This window comes from Pleuronectes platessa, chromosome 24 (assembly GCF_947347685.1).
Source record: "Pleuronectes platessa chromosome 24, fPlePla1.1, whole genome shotgun sequence".
Taxonomy (NCBI): domain Eukaryota; kingdom Metazoa; phylum Chordata; class Actinopteri; order Pleuronectiformes; family Pleuronectidae; genus Pleuronectes; species Pleuronectes platessa.
In genome coordinates, this window is record NC_070649.1 from 9,700,096 (window position 1) to 9,715,264 (window position 15,169).

Genomic DNA, 15,169 nt, shown 5'->3' on the forward strand with positions numbered 1-15,169 from the left:
GTCTGTTCAATATCCTTGCACACATGCACTTGGTATAAAGTACTTGTGAGGAACATTGAGCCTGTTCCCAAACTTGAATGGACACTCTGAGTGGTACTCACAGTGTTAATGGCAGTGGCCTGGACCAATTCAACCGCAGCAGTGTGTGGGAGCAGAGGGATAAAGATAAACTCGGCACATTCATTTTCCATGCATAGAAAATACTTAGTCAATAGCTGGTGGCGGAGCTTTGTATATTATGGTATCCCATTATCTTTTTTGAAAAACATGAGATCTACAGGTTTTAGCAGCCGGTCATGTGGCGATGCAGATAAAGTCCAACGTCATATGTCTAAGGAGTCCACCCTCTTTTAAAACTTTGAAATGTCACTGTCAAAAAAACAGAAACTACAAGCAGGTACCTTATGAATCAGTACACTGTGAAACATTATAGGCCCATTTGGTTATCCACACTTATTTCTGCTGTTAAGGTCAAAGCATGAACTCAACTGTGTGTGTTTGAGAAGACAAAAGTAAAGTAAAGGTGCATTGAAGAGAATTCAATGGATTTAAGAACGATATGAGGAAAGTAATCAACTCCACCCTATGTTAAAATTATGGTACATTTAAGTCATAATTTTCTAATTATCCACAGATGAATATTCTCCTTTGACACTTTCAAGCAAGCTAGAGGGATTAGATACACAAGAAAAGCAGATGTTTCTTCTAATTATATATTTTTTGATGTTTCTAGCTGTTGGAAGATTTAGAAGAAACACTACTGTGAACGTGGGAAAAGCGGCTGCGTGGCCTTCAAGCTAGGCCGGCCAATCCTTGCACTTTCTGATAAAGAGTCACTGTTGCATTTAGTCTGCTGTAGAAAGGTGCTGCTCCGAGGGCGTGTTGTGATTTCTAGTCTTGTTATGGCGATGATGGATGAAAATGTTGGGAAGCAACCATCCCCACTAACTACTCCGAAGCCTGAGACCATGTTTGGCAGCAGCTAAAAAATACAAATGCTTTCATGTTCTGTAGGTAAATATTCAGAAGAGAGGATTAGACCCACGGGATGTGCTACAGTCGCCTTAAGGCCAATGTATGCTTCTCCTTTTTGACGGACACGGACAGATAGGACCGCCTTCTTTGCCGTGGAACGCCTTCTCCGGGCTCCAGGGAGAGCTTTTCCATGCAGCTCTGATTAGCGGAGAGCCTACGGATAGCCCTTGGCTGTGATTGGTCCGCTAACCTCCGCTAATGACATTTCCGGACCTCAAACTTCCTGTTTCATTCCCTATAGCACAATAAACCCAAAACACAACTACGACTCTAGGATTAATGTGACAAGTGTGTTAAGCCAGCGGAGTTGTCCGGTTGACGGTGGCTGGTCAGAGCACTAACTGCATGTGTGTATGGTCACATACGGTTATAACGCCCTGTCGTAACGGCGCTAGCGAGCTAGCCACCATGCTAACTGCGGTGGTAACAGAGCAAAAATCCGCTGTCACGACTTTAATTCCACGGCTATCATGAAACTGTTTCTCAAACACCGTCAGGTTAAAAGCAAACACTTGGTAGTAGTTAGCAGAGTTGGGCAAGTTACTGAAAATTAGTACTTAGTTACAGTTACTAGTTACTTCTTTTAAAAGTAATTGAATTACTTCACCAGTTACTGTATATCAAAAGTAATTAGTTACTAGGCAAAGTAACTTTTAAGTTACTTCTGTTATTTTATTGTGAAAATGTTTTATTGTGAAAATGTTACATGATTTTATTTTGAAACGGTTCTGGTAGAGTCGCGGATATCCTGTGATGACTACAACGGCGCTACGGAAAAGGTTTATGTTTTTAGCAACCCTCCGAAGAAGCACAATGTCTTACGGTGTCCACGGTTGTTTTAAGGTGTTTCTAAGTTGTTCAAAGTTGTATTACGGTGTACGGTGTTACAAGGACGGCTCAAATAAACGACCAGAACATCAGTTTAAGTCTCGACCATCTTTCGGGGGATCTGCTTCACTTGTCTTCTTGTCTGCAAGTGTTCAGTTTTCTCAAAAGAGAGTAACACGAGTAACAAACTCATTTAAATTTCAGATATTGTAACTGCGCTACTTGATTAAAAAAAATACTTTGTTACATGCTCGTTACCGCTAAAAGTAGTGGAATTACAGTAACGCGTTACTTTGTAGCGCGTTACTCCCAACACTGGTAGTTAGTATCGGGTGTCCCTCCTGACTGTGTGTGGAAGCTGGGGGGGAAGCTAGCTGCCTCCGTGTAGCTTCAAGCTGTTGAACTAGCAACGCAGTTTTGAAACAAGACCGGGGAACCGCTACGCTAGGAAACAATAACATTAGCATGTTGACCCGCTGGGTGTCACTTTATTTCAGTAAAAAACTGTTGCGTCATCAACAGCCTTTATCTGCTAGTTGCCATCGTTCACTGTGTGTGAGGAGCCGGGAGGACGTAAATAAACCAGCGTGGACTTCTTCTACATACCTCATGAGGTAGGCTTCTCTATTGTACTGTTCTGGCGGTGAATTGTTTTCAGAACAAACTGCTCGTAGAACCATAAATGAAAAAGAGTCAGTCCGATCCGTCCGTCCACGCGTAACGGACTCGGAGAAGCATAGATTAGCCTTTAGTATAAGGACACAGCTCCTGAACACATTTAGAGCAGGCCCATGGCAACACTGCCTTCAACTATGAAGATAAGAAAAACACAGTGATTTAATTCAATAATGAGTCATGTAATGATTTATAAAGCCCACTTAGACCCTCCAAGTTTTGTATCAGCAGTTCACAGTTGTTCTCAGCATCTCCAATTGGTGACCAGGTCAAGGAGTACTCCCGGCATCATTACACATCACCAAGGAGCCTCTTCCTGGCAGGGACCATTTAGACTGAACCTGTAGTTTGTCTTCGTTTCTGATGAGGAGGAGAAACTTCCCCCAAAGTACATCCACAGGATAAAGCAAGGTTGTACTTGACCACAAGGGGCCTGATGTCAGGATATAAAAGGGGCAGATTAAAGTGCAGGAGAAAGGAACAAGGACATTTTGACAAGAGTTTTTCAGCTTGTGCAACTTGAAAGGTAATGCTTGGGTAATACAATACAGGGTGCATCTATTGGAGAATGTGCAAAGTCATTCCCTAAATCCCTTTTTGGACAAATTGCTTTTTCTGTTCGGTAATCAATATGCTCACTCTGTAGCCACACAACTCAAAATGGATCATTGGTAATGGTATTGGGTTTTGGGCATTGTTTGGTGTCTTGTTCCCTTGTAGGGTTTAGGATTTGTTCAGTTCTGAAAATATTGTCGTAGGGATATTTGTGTATTTTAAAGGTCCATCTAGGGAAAGGGATTGCAATGTACCTCAGGCTACGAATGAAATAGTACCTGTTAAATACAAACACACATAGAAGAGATTTCGGAATGGCACATATATTGACCATTGGGGACAGTGAACACTCTTGAGAAGATGTCTAAGATAAGGAAATAGTCTAAATATTGGATTACAATTAATTTTATTTGTTTAATGGGTCAAGGAACCTGATGTCTCCAATACTGGTGGAGCATTAAGAGCTTGACTGGGTTCACATTTGTGGAACTTTCCCAGTTTGTGCACATGATCCCCCTTAGTTTTGGCTCAGTACAGTAAATTTAAATCGGTGTAAAAAGCAGTAATTGAGGCTTCTTTCATGTTCAAACTTTAAACAGGTAATCTAACAGACTGCATTAGGAAAAGAAGTATAACAAGTGCGTAACAGCAACGTTTAGAAAAGGGCGTTGTCAGAAATTAAACGGCACTGAAGCGTTAAGTGCACAGGCTTTAGTCCTTTCAAAGACAGCGCCGCTATTAATTCATGCCAAATTGTCAGATTAAAAAGAGAAAAAGACAATCAACGAGGAAAATATACAGACGCACAAACCCAAGTGCAATTAGGCCTTTTTTTTTATTTATATCCCCTCACCTCCAAATCCCTTCAACCTTATTCTCCCGCCTCCTACCACCTTCTTCTTCCTCTTTCTTCGAGATTGAGACGTACTAACGAGTGAAATAAGCCAGAGAACCTTGAAATGATTGGATTATGAGAGAAAACACTGTGCTATAGGTTAGAACAAGAAGCACCTAAGCAGTATCCTCACTTTATAAACTCTGCAAGCAATCTCCTCATATGAGTTTTCCTTAGGGTTAGGGTTAGGTCTTTTCCTTCTTCCGGTCTGAGACTTTCTCTCTACGTGTCTACTTCTGTCACTATCACACCCACTCTCCCTCTGCTGTCCTCGCCCAGTCTGCCGAGAGAAACCTCCTCCGGGGATCAATCCCCTGCAAATATGATTAAAGCACCAGAGTCATCGCTTGGCCCACAGGGCATAGCGGTCAAAGTGGCGAAGCTGTGTGTGCGATGTCTGTTTGTCTCTCTGCGACATGTGAGACTCTAGCCCTCTATCCAGGAATAAAAAGGGCGATCCCGTTTTTCTCATCTATCCCTCTTTTTGCAATTCAGCTGGGATGGGAAGCCATGTCTTTCTCTTCTTGCCTCACAACTCAAAACCTAATTGAAGTTCTTCTTTTTTTGTAACCATCTTGGTAAAATCCACCACTAAGCCACAAAAGCCTGTTTGGGGATATTTTCCCTTCGGTTAAATATCAAAACTCCGCGAGACATTTATTTATTTTAGAATATGTCCGCCTGCCCGGTGCTGTGATTTTCTCAAAGCAGCAGTGGGAAAAGTAAGCTGTGATAGGATTGTTTCTCAAAGTCTTACAGGAGTTCTAGAAAAATATTAGCTTGTTTGTTAAAATCTAAATTCTTGTAAAAAGGACGAAGCATATAGGAATCAGATAGTTTTGTAAAAGTCCATTTAGGTGCAACGCGTTATATAGCGGCTGACTTGTTGCTCTGCTGTGGAAATGCTCTGTATTTCAACCTTATTCACTTTTTAAACATAAATTCATATCAATCATAAAAGTTCATGAGAGGGACAGGATCATGACAACTCCACTATAACTACTGTTAATATGCGTATTATTGCTATCATATTATTTTAAATGATCATTATTATCATACTACTATTATTTATATATAAAAGTAGTATGATAATAATGAGAGACGTCTTTAAATGAGACTTACTTTTAGTGCTGTTGTTGTTAATATCATTATTATGCCTGTAAGTGCACATTATCTTTTGTTATCTTGTGGAGTGAATATTTAAATATTTAATTCCTGTGTCATCGTCCATGGTAAAAAAAGAGATCTTTAGAACAGCTCTGCAAATGAAGCATTGATTTCTAATGGAGATTCGGGCATTTAGATCCTTATATTTTCTTTTTATCGTTTTTATAACAGATACTCAGTTTATTTCTCTGTTAAACTAATAGATGTACACTTTTTGTGGAGGATTGAGGATTTGGTAGTTTTGCAATTAATTTTAATTTTATATTAGAGCCAATACTGGTTTCTACCACACAAATTGTAAATATGTCTGTGTGCATTATTATTCAAGAAAATGTATTAATATGGTTTGAACTAAATAAAAAAAATACTAAATCAATACAATATGACAGGGAAAGAAAGAGAGAGACAAGAAACAGTTACTGTCCACCCACGTCTGCTTGATTTCTCCCTTCCTTCCAGGAGTAGTAGTTTAGTTTTTTCCTCAATAGTCTCCAAGTGCTTACTCATTGAGGGCTCTGTACTGTTTCTCCATAATATTGTCAGATCTCAACCCCTCGCTATGTAAAGTGCCTTGTGATCCATACAAATGAAACGGAATTGGAGTTGAAATGTTCAGAGTATTTTGTCTTTTCTTCCGTCGGAGACCAGGGCCACATGATGACAGAGGGCCGGAGAGACAGATGGAAGCCGAGGGTCTAAAAGGGGCTTGATGCATCTCAGGATGTCACGTTACATTTCCTGGGCCATTTGGTGGAAATGAAAGGGGCTTCGGTGTGGAAATGACGGGAATTACAGCCGTTCCTCCCTCTTCAAAGGAGAACTACTGTACTCTGGAAGCTACTTAAATGCGGAGCTTCTCTTGCCGTCTGTCAGATGTGGCAGAGGGAAGTGTCACCGCGATTGACAGCGTCGGGATTCTCTTTCTCTTGATTACTGAGATCAGAAGACGGAGAGGAGAAGAGAGCTCGACTGCGGGAGTCGGTGACAGACTTGTCACGACGCCGCTCCAATGAAAGCGCAAAAAACCACATTATTGGTGACATATCACTTTGTCTCAGTTTGGACAGATGCTGCACGTTGAGCCGAGACGATTACACAATAGCTGACTGTCGTGTGAATGAACGGAGCCGTGCTACTTTTAGTTTTTACATGCAACGGCTCATTTACGTATGTGTGTACAGAAATAAACACACCCGTTAGAGTCGAGAGATCCTTACAACAACATGCGTGTGAGGGATGTTGACGGTTGTGATAATCGGCTCTCACAAAGGACGCGTCGTTTAATCAGCGGTGGTCTCTCCTCAAATCGTTAAGCCAACTCTTCATTTCGGAAGGCTTGCACAAATACGGGAAACAAATGAACGCGGATTACCGACAGAGGGCTCCATCTGTTTCGGTATGCATATTCAACATTGGGCGTAAGTGAGCCGTAGCACAAATTAGCTTCCTTACTAGCAACCAGTGGTGTACACACACACACACACACACACACACACACACACACACACACACACACACACACACACACACACACACACACACACACACACACACACACACACACACACACACAGGCACACACGTGAATTAATCTGCTCCGACTGCCTTACCCAAACACATTTGTAGATGTGTTTCCATACCTATATATAGATATATACAGTAGACTGAGCTCTTTATCCCTGTTTGCAAAGATTCACAAGAACAAGCTCTCCATATCAATATAATATGAGAGTGTGCGTTTCATCTCACTGTGGATTGAGAACAACAACCTCGTGGGAGAGAGACAATCTCACCACTCGCTGTACTGTGCTTTACTGTACAATGGGCGGCTGTGGCTGAGGGATAAAGAGCGGTCGTTCTCCAACCTGAAGGTCGGCCGTTCGATCCCCAGTCTGACCCATCTGCATGCCGAAGTGTCCTTGGGCAAGATGCTGAACCCTGAATGGCCCCCCCATAGAATAACTAAGTGCTGCGAATAGATGCACTGTATGAATGTGTGTGTGAATGGGTGAATGTAGAACTGTACTGTACCCCCCCCACACACACCCTAAAATGACTGGTTGAAGCTGTCAAAGTTTGCGTTTGAGTTATTCAGCATTAGCTTTTGCAGAAGAGAGTCAAGAAAGACCTGGCCCTGCATCCACTGCCGCCTGAACTCTATTCTTGTTCTCTTTTTTCTATATTTTAATTATGAATGACATTTGCCGAGTCGCGGAGCTGCTCGATAACTGCCAGGAGATGACGCGCACCGCTCTTAGGAGGCGAAATCAATCCATCGGTCAATCCATCACCCTTGTGTCAATGCCATTTTTTTTGTATTAGGGTCATTTTCATCTCGTCATGCTCGGAATATGTATCCGGGGAACTTCAATTTGGAGTGAGAGTGAAGTTGTGCACCGACCAGATTTTCCGTCTGCATGCAGGAACAGTCCCTTCCCACTAATCCGAGCGACAAACCTGCATATAAACACAGTTGGCGGCGCTTCTGGACCGCCCTCCCTGCCAGGAGCTTTGAGGACACAGGGCCAGCCGGTGACGATTAGACACAGTGACACGTTATATAAATATATATTTATAGAAGCCCGGGTTAGCTTTTCAATAATGCATATATAATTCATTGGGGCAATCAACCCCTTCTCCCCTCCAGCACAGGCCAACGCCACACAGATCATATCTCCGTCGGCTGACGTGGCTTTAATTGATGGTTGATGTGACCACTGCGATTAAGGGAGGAAGGAAGCAGGCGGCAGGAGGGGTAGGCTGAGGCGGGAGGTGGAGATGTAGATAAGGGGCTGTGTGCTGACTCAAGCTCGCTTTTAGTGGGGCATTAAGACTTTACTGTCCATGGATATTACAGCGATACCGTACCACACCTTGTAACACAAATGGTGCGATAAAATGTGTGTTGCTTTCGGAATTTTAAAGATCAACTCATAAAGATGGGAAAATCGCCCCAAAAAGTTTAAGCTAACAACTTAGGGACAGATTGTTCCTCAGTCGATAGGAACTACCGCAATTGTAATCATGGGTAAGGTTTAGATACTCAAATAAATACAGTTTAAGGTTAAGTTAAAATGCACAATATAGTGTTTGATAAAATCAGGCATCTTAAGGCCATTTCACTAAATGGTTGCCATTTGCTTACCAAATTTAGATTATTGTTATTTATTTCAGCACACACAGTCCCAACAACTTTTTCTTTCTGACGAGGATTTGATATACGAACCTTGAAAGAAATGATTGATGGCATATTCAGATAATTGATATTTTAGTGTATTATGTATTTTATACAGCACATATTATATACAGCACATTCATGATAGCATTACTTTTTGTAATGCTATCATGAATGTGCTGTATTTGCTCAGGAGCACGTTCTTAGAAGGCTCTGAGAGAGTTAACACAAGAGGAACACTGAACCACGTCCTACTTCTCCACTGTTGCAGCTGCTGGAAGGATAACTACAGTGTAAGTTCACTTCGTGGTATAGTCTTTCAACATAAAGTTTACGCTATAGTACTCTATGTTGCTGTTTGTTGTAAGAGTCCATGTGTCATTCTGTTTGACTATGTTGTTTTTTTATTCACCCATCCTGGGGCCAATCCCAGTTGAGATTCACATATTCACATTCAGTCAAACATACACACCTTCGATTGTTAATAGCCTTGTTGAAGGTGGGATGTAAAGGAGGGGTTTGAGCGTGGTGGAAAAAGGAAAAAAAACTCTCAGGAAGACTCAGCGATGAAGGTGTAAAAATGGGATTATTTATTATCCCATATTAAGGCCGACAAGGCAGAATTAACTAGGAAAATATATAATTAATAAAATTAAAAAAAAAAGAGCAAGAAAAAACAAACACTTGCAAATACGAAAATAAAGCGGCACGTGGGCCCAATACCATACAAATTCAATATATTTCTCAGAATAACACTTCACCAGGTGAGCTCTCAGACTTACGTCCTTTCCTTAGCTGCCCCCCTTGCAGACTGAACCACCTTGCTTAAATGTCACCTAGCTCCACCCCACAATTGGAAGAGTCCAACATATCATCATACACAGGGGTGTCACAGGTAAGGCCATGCCAGAAGCTTTAATCAGCTTATCCCAAAAAATCCGTATGTGTGCAAAACAAATTCACAACATATCTGTCATACCATTGCTCCCTGCAGGCTTAGCCAAATAATAATATCCAGCATTAACAAAATAAAATAGTCCGCGGGTTCACTTCCGGCTAACCCGGAAGTCGAACGCCTATTTACTTCCGCGTCGCGGGCTGCTCGCTTTCAAACCAAACGAACAGAGACGCGACGCGGAACCACGGTAAAACGTATGCTGTGTATAATTGAATAATGTAAGATTTAAAACTAAATAAACGGAACATTTATAATACAAGACTTTGAATGGTGTGATGATTTTAACAGAAAACGGACAGGTAAAAAAGGTATTTAAACTGTAGCGGTGTAATGATTGAAGTAAGCTTTTGGATTATGCACAAAAAGGTATTTAAACTGTAGCGGTGTAATGATTGAAGTAAGCTTTTGGATTATGCACAGAGGTTTGTATGAAAATGGATGGGTTAAACAAACATGGTAAACGGACCCGGACAAGACATGTAACACAAAGTTAACCTAGTAATGATTCCTGTAAACGGGCAGTGCATTAAGGCCGTGACGGTCGCTGTGCGCACCGTCACAAACATTTAACATTGGCGATAATAACTTGTGTAAACGGGGCAGTGTATTGCTGCCGTGACGGTCGCCGTGCGCACCGTCACACACCCCCCCCCCCCCCTTAAGAAAGAGCGTCCATGTCATGACGCGAAAGGAAGTCCGCAATAATATTGTCCTTGCCAGCCATGTACTTCACAGTAAACTTGTAGGGCTGCAACGACAGGTGCCAACGGGTAATCCGCTGCAGGGCCCTATGGTCCGCCTCAAGGACAAAGTCTTTGCCCACCAAATAGTATTTAAGAGTGTCAATGGCCCACTTAATAGCCAGAGCCTCTTTCTCAACAGTGGAGTAGCGAGTCTCACGAGGGAACAGTTTACGGCTCACGTACTGCACTGGTCTTCTGTCCTCCCCCTCACCCTGCAACAACACTGCCCCCAGGCCAAGGCCCGAGGCGTCTGTCTGTACTGTAAAGGGCAAGGAAAAGTCTGGGCTCTGGAGCACAGGATCCAGACACATGCTTTCCTTCAAGTCTTGGAAAGCTGCTTCACACTCAGCTGTCCAAACCACCTTGTTGGGACTGGTCTTGCGAGTTAGGTCCGTCAAGGGTGCAGCCCGGCTGGAGAAGTCAGGGATGAACCGTCGATACCAACCGACTAACCCCAGGAAAGACCTCACCCCCTTTTTGGTAGAGGGCGGCTGAGAATCGCGGATGGCGTCCACCTTGCCGATTTGCGGTCGGATAGTGCCGCCACCCAGGCTGTAGCCCAGGTAACAGACCTCAGACCTGGCGAGCTGGCACTTGCTGGCGTTCACCACCAGCCCTGCTTGATGGATCTGCTGGAAGACATCGCGAAGGTGATGAAGATGCTCCGCCCAGGAGGAACTATGTATAATGACGTCATCAATATAGGCCGCGGCGTAGTCCTCAGCACCCCTCAGCACCTCATCCATGAGACGCTGGAAGCTTGCTGCGGCGCCATGAAGACCAAAGGGCATGACCCGGAACTGGTACAGACCTGATGGAGCTCGGAAGGCAGTCAGCTCCTGTGCTCGGGGAGAGAGTGGCACCTGCCAGTACCCCTTACACAGGTCCAAAGTGCTGAGGAACTTTGCCCTCCCCAAGCGCTCCACCATCTCGTCCACACGGGGCATGGGATAGGGGTCAAATGTCGATATGCTTTTCAGCTTTGAAAAGTCAATACAGAAGCGGAGCCCGCCATCCTTTTTTGGAACCAGGACCACTGGACTGCACCACTCACTGCGCGAAGGCTCAATCACCCCCATCTCCAGCATGGCCTGTACCTCTTGCTTCAGCGTAGATATCAGACACGCTGGAACCCTGGTAGCGGTCTGCCGGATGGGACCTGGAGACGTGAGCTGGATGTCATGGGTGATAACCTCGGTCCGCCCTGGCTGGTCTCGGAACAGGCCTCTGGGGATGATGCTCAGGAGGTCCTCCTGTGATCTGCGAACACGTCTGCAGGTTGAGCGTGACCAGCTCGGGACAGTGAGCCCCAATGTGCTTCAGAGCCTCGTCTTCTAGCTGTGTGCATCCTTTGAGGAAAAGGCCCTTGAGCCCAGGGCAGGAGCGCACCAGGGCCTGGATGCCATCCTTGGTGACCTGATCACACCAAGAGATGTTGAGCTGCTCCAGCAGGGGACAACCCTCACTGAGAGCTTTCAATGACAGGTTGGTGATTGAGGTACAGGAGGCAAGGTCCAGGTGCTTCAGCTTAGGGCAGAACTTACTGAGGCTGTTACACGTGCTGTCAGTGATCTTGGTGCAGCCATTCAGACTGAGAAGCTCAATGTTCCTGCAGTTCTGTGAGAAAGTCCTCAGGGCACTGTCACCCACACCCAGGCACCCCCGCAGGCTCAGCTTTCTGAGAAACCCCCCACATCGCTTTGAGATATTCTCCACCACTCGGCCCTCAATGTCCCTCTGAAAGTCAAAGAGGTCAATCCGTTGCCAGTTGCTGCCGTCCAAGGCCAGAACGTTCAAGGACCGTGAGACCTGGGCACAGCGACAGAGTGTCACCACATCCAGAAAGGAGAAGATTCGCAGCAACAGCTCCTTGGGCAGCTTCTTATTGATGACTGCCTCGTCACTGTTTGTGAACATCTCAAACCGGCTCCGGGAAACACCATTTACCTCCTTCCCCATGTCGGGACGCTGGCGGCTACCGACTCAGTGAACTCGGTGTAGGCGCAGTGAAAAGCAGACACGGGCCCTCTACCTGCCGAGTCCCCTCCACGACTATCATGCTACCGTCCTCTCGGTAGCTCCGGTGCCGCTGGGTCTCCTGCAGAGTCAGCCCCAGGGAGTGCCGTAACTCCACTTCTGGTCTCCATCTCTACTCACTGAGAGCCGCTCGCGGTCACTGGATCCCACCACTGCCACCAAATGTTGAAGGTGGGATGTAAAGGAGTGGTTTGAGCGTGGTGGAAAAAAAAAAAAAAACTCTCAGGAAGACTCAGCGATGAAGGTGTAAAAATGGGATTATTTATTATCCCATATTAAGGCCGACAAGGCAGAATTAACTAGGAAAATATATAATTAATAAAATAAAATAAAAAAGAGCAAGAAAAAACAAACACTTGCAAATACGAAAATAAAGCGGGTGAGCTCTCAGACTTACGTCCTTTCCTTAGCTGCCCCCCTTACAGACTGAACCCCTGGCTTAAATGTCACCTAGCTCCACCCCACAATTGGAAGAGTCCAACATATCATCATACACAGGGGTGTCACAGGTAAGGCCATGCCAGAAGCTTTAATCAGCTTATCTCAAAAAATCCTTATGTGTGCAAAACACATTCACAACATATCTGTCATACCATTGCTCCCTGCAGGCATAGCCAAATAATAATATCCAGCATTAACAAAATAAAATAGTCCGCGGGTTCACTTCCGGCTAACCCGGAAGTCGAACGCCTATTTACTTCCGCGTCGCGGGCTGCTCGCTTTCAAACCAAACGAACAGAGACGCGACGCGAAACCACGGTAAAACGTATGCTGTGTATAATTGAATAATGTAAGATTTAAAACTAAATAAACGGAACATTTATAATACAAGACTTTGAATGGTGTGATGATTTTAACAGAAAACTGACAGGTAAAAAAGGTATTTAAACTGTAGCGGTGTAATGATTGAAGTACGCTTTTGGATTATGCACAGAGGTTTGTATGAAAATGGATGGGTTAAACAAACATGGTAAACGGACCCGGACAAGACATGTAACACAAAGTTAACCTAGTAATGATTCCTGTAAACGGGCAGTGCATTAAGGCCATGACGGTCGCCGTGCACACCGTCACAAGCCTCTAATTAACCCTGATCTGCATGTCTTGGTGAGAGAACCCCCCCCCCACACAAACACACACTCGGAGAACTTGCACCCCCTACACAGAAATGGATTTCAACCGGGAACCAGCGTCACCGTCAGTGTTGCCCTGCCCACTGGTAACCAAACTAGACCCCTTTATTTGGTCCATTATTACATTGAGTCTGGCCTGCCTTTGTTTGTTTGCTTTTCATTTCCATGCCCCGTGGCAATACACCAGACTGCCCCCCCCCCCCCCCCCCCCGAAACACGACTTTGGAATTGCCACTGTGAGGAGTCGGCGCCACCGCCGGTGTCCATCAAAGAGGAACGGGCCGTAAATCTGGGTTTGTTTGCTTTTATTAAACGCCTTTTCATATCTTAGCAAAACCTCCACTTGAGGGAAAAGCCACCTTTGCAGTGAAGCCCGGCTTTACTTTATGTTACAGGACAGGGGGTTTATTGCTTGAAGATTGCAGCAGATCCCCCGAGGGCCTAATTACAACTATCAAAGCAAAAATAATGGGCGACGTATCACACGGCAAATGCTCAATCAAGGACATACGGAGGGTGTGAAGGTCAAATGTCCTGTCATCTCGCATCTTATCAGTCCTGTAGCCGCAGCATGTATGTGACTGAGCACACACATGCAATATGGAGTGGGAGAGAGTTTTTTTTTTTATAAGCCCTGCTATCTATTCTGATTGTGTCACTCTCTCTGTCTCTCCCTCTCTCTCTCTCTCTCTCTCTCTCTCTCTCTCGCACACACACCATCCCACCCACCCGCAGCTGTCTCCACCTTACTGCATCTAGAGCGGGACAATTAGTAATCCATCACCGCTGTTTACAGTCTGGGTGGTGGTGGGTCCACCGGAGAGGCAGGGATGAGATGTGGGCGAGGGCCGGCGAGGGAGTGTGTGAAAGGGGCTGACGGGGAAAAATAAAGAGAAAAGAGGGAGGTCAAAAGAAGCAATGTGAGGGGATAGAGAAATAGAGGTAAACAAGGGTAAGAGGACGGCAGGGACCGACTACTCTTTCACCGCGCGTGTGTGTTTGTGTGTGTGTGTGTGTAAGTGAATGGTCGCTGTACCAGAGGTGAATGTATCTGTTTGTGCATCCAGGAAAAAAGATGGAAACTGTCGGAGGTGGAAGGAAGAAGCAACGAGAGGAAAAAGGGAGAAGGGGGGAACACAGGAGAGATGGAAAAGGAGCCCACTAGATGGCACTGTTGTGTGGTGAATTCCAGCCCCTCCATCCTCTCTGTATCCCCACTTTCTCTCCTCCCTTTTCTAGGTCTCTGTTTCGATCTCATGTTGTCCCTTCGACTCCCCCCCCCCCCCCCCTCCACTTCGCTGTCTCCATTTTTTTTCTTACCTCCCTCTCTTCCTCTCTTTCCCCCTCGTTCTGTGCGCGGCATGTATGATGGAGCCAGTAATACAGCTGGGAATTGAACACACAGAACTGTAGTGTTCCCTGAATCGAAGTGTGGTGCTTGAGAAAACCCAGAAAGCTTATTCAAGGACAGGGTCTGTTTGTTTAATTGACTGCCACCCTGACACACACACACACACACATGCACACACACACACACACACACACACAATGCATACACGGTTGCACCTATTCATGCTCACAAATGTACTTGCACATTAACATTTGGGAGCAAACAGCCTCAAACTCATTTGTATGAAAGATTCTAGCTGACCTATTTCATTGGCCGCAGAAAGGTGAGAGTGCATAACTAATAACCTGCTAATCGTAGAAGAAGTGGCATTTTCCTGCTAAGGCAAGATGTATGAAGACGCAGCAGCCATGGCCGAGCTGTCGGCGTAAAGCGAAGGTGCAGAGGGCGGGCGGCCACAGATCACCGACGCCAGGATTAACAATAAAGCAACTTCCTTTCAGGAGCGGAGATGACAATAAGCCCTCCCCCCCGCACCCTTATGATCTGGTTCTGAAGCCGGGGTCTTTACAAAGCAACAGCAGCCAGCAGGCATCCATCGATGTGCAATGGTCAGTGAC

The 15,169-nt window shown here is 45.0% G+C and overlaps 1 protein-coding gene across 1 annotated transcript; it reads right to left on the reverse strand.

The window, feature by feature from the left end:
• Positions 1 to 11,210: 11,210 nt before the first annotated feature.
• LOC128430782 (F-box/LRR-repeat protein 20-like) lies at positions 11,211 to 12,129 on the reverse strand. Its single transcript, XM_053416829.1, has one exon. It carries the CDS (start codon positions 11,988 to 11,990, stop codon positions 11,211 to 11,213), a length of 780 nt encoding a protein of 259 aa, XP_053272804.1. The 5' UTR covers positions 11,991 to 12,129.
• Between the last annotated feature and the right edge of the window lie 3,040 nt (positions 12,130 to 15,169).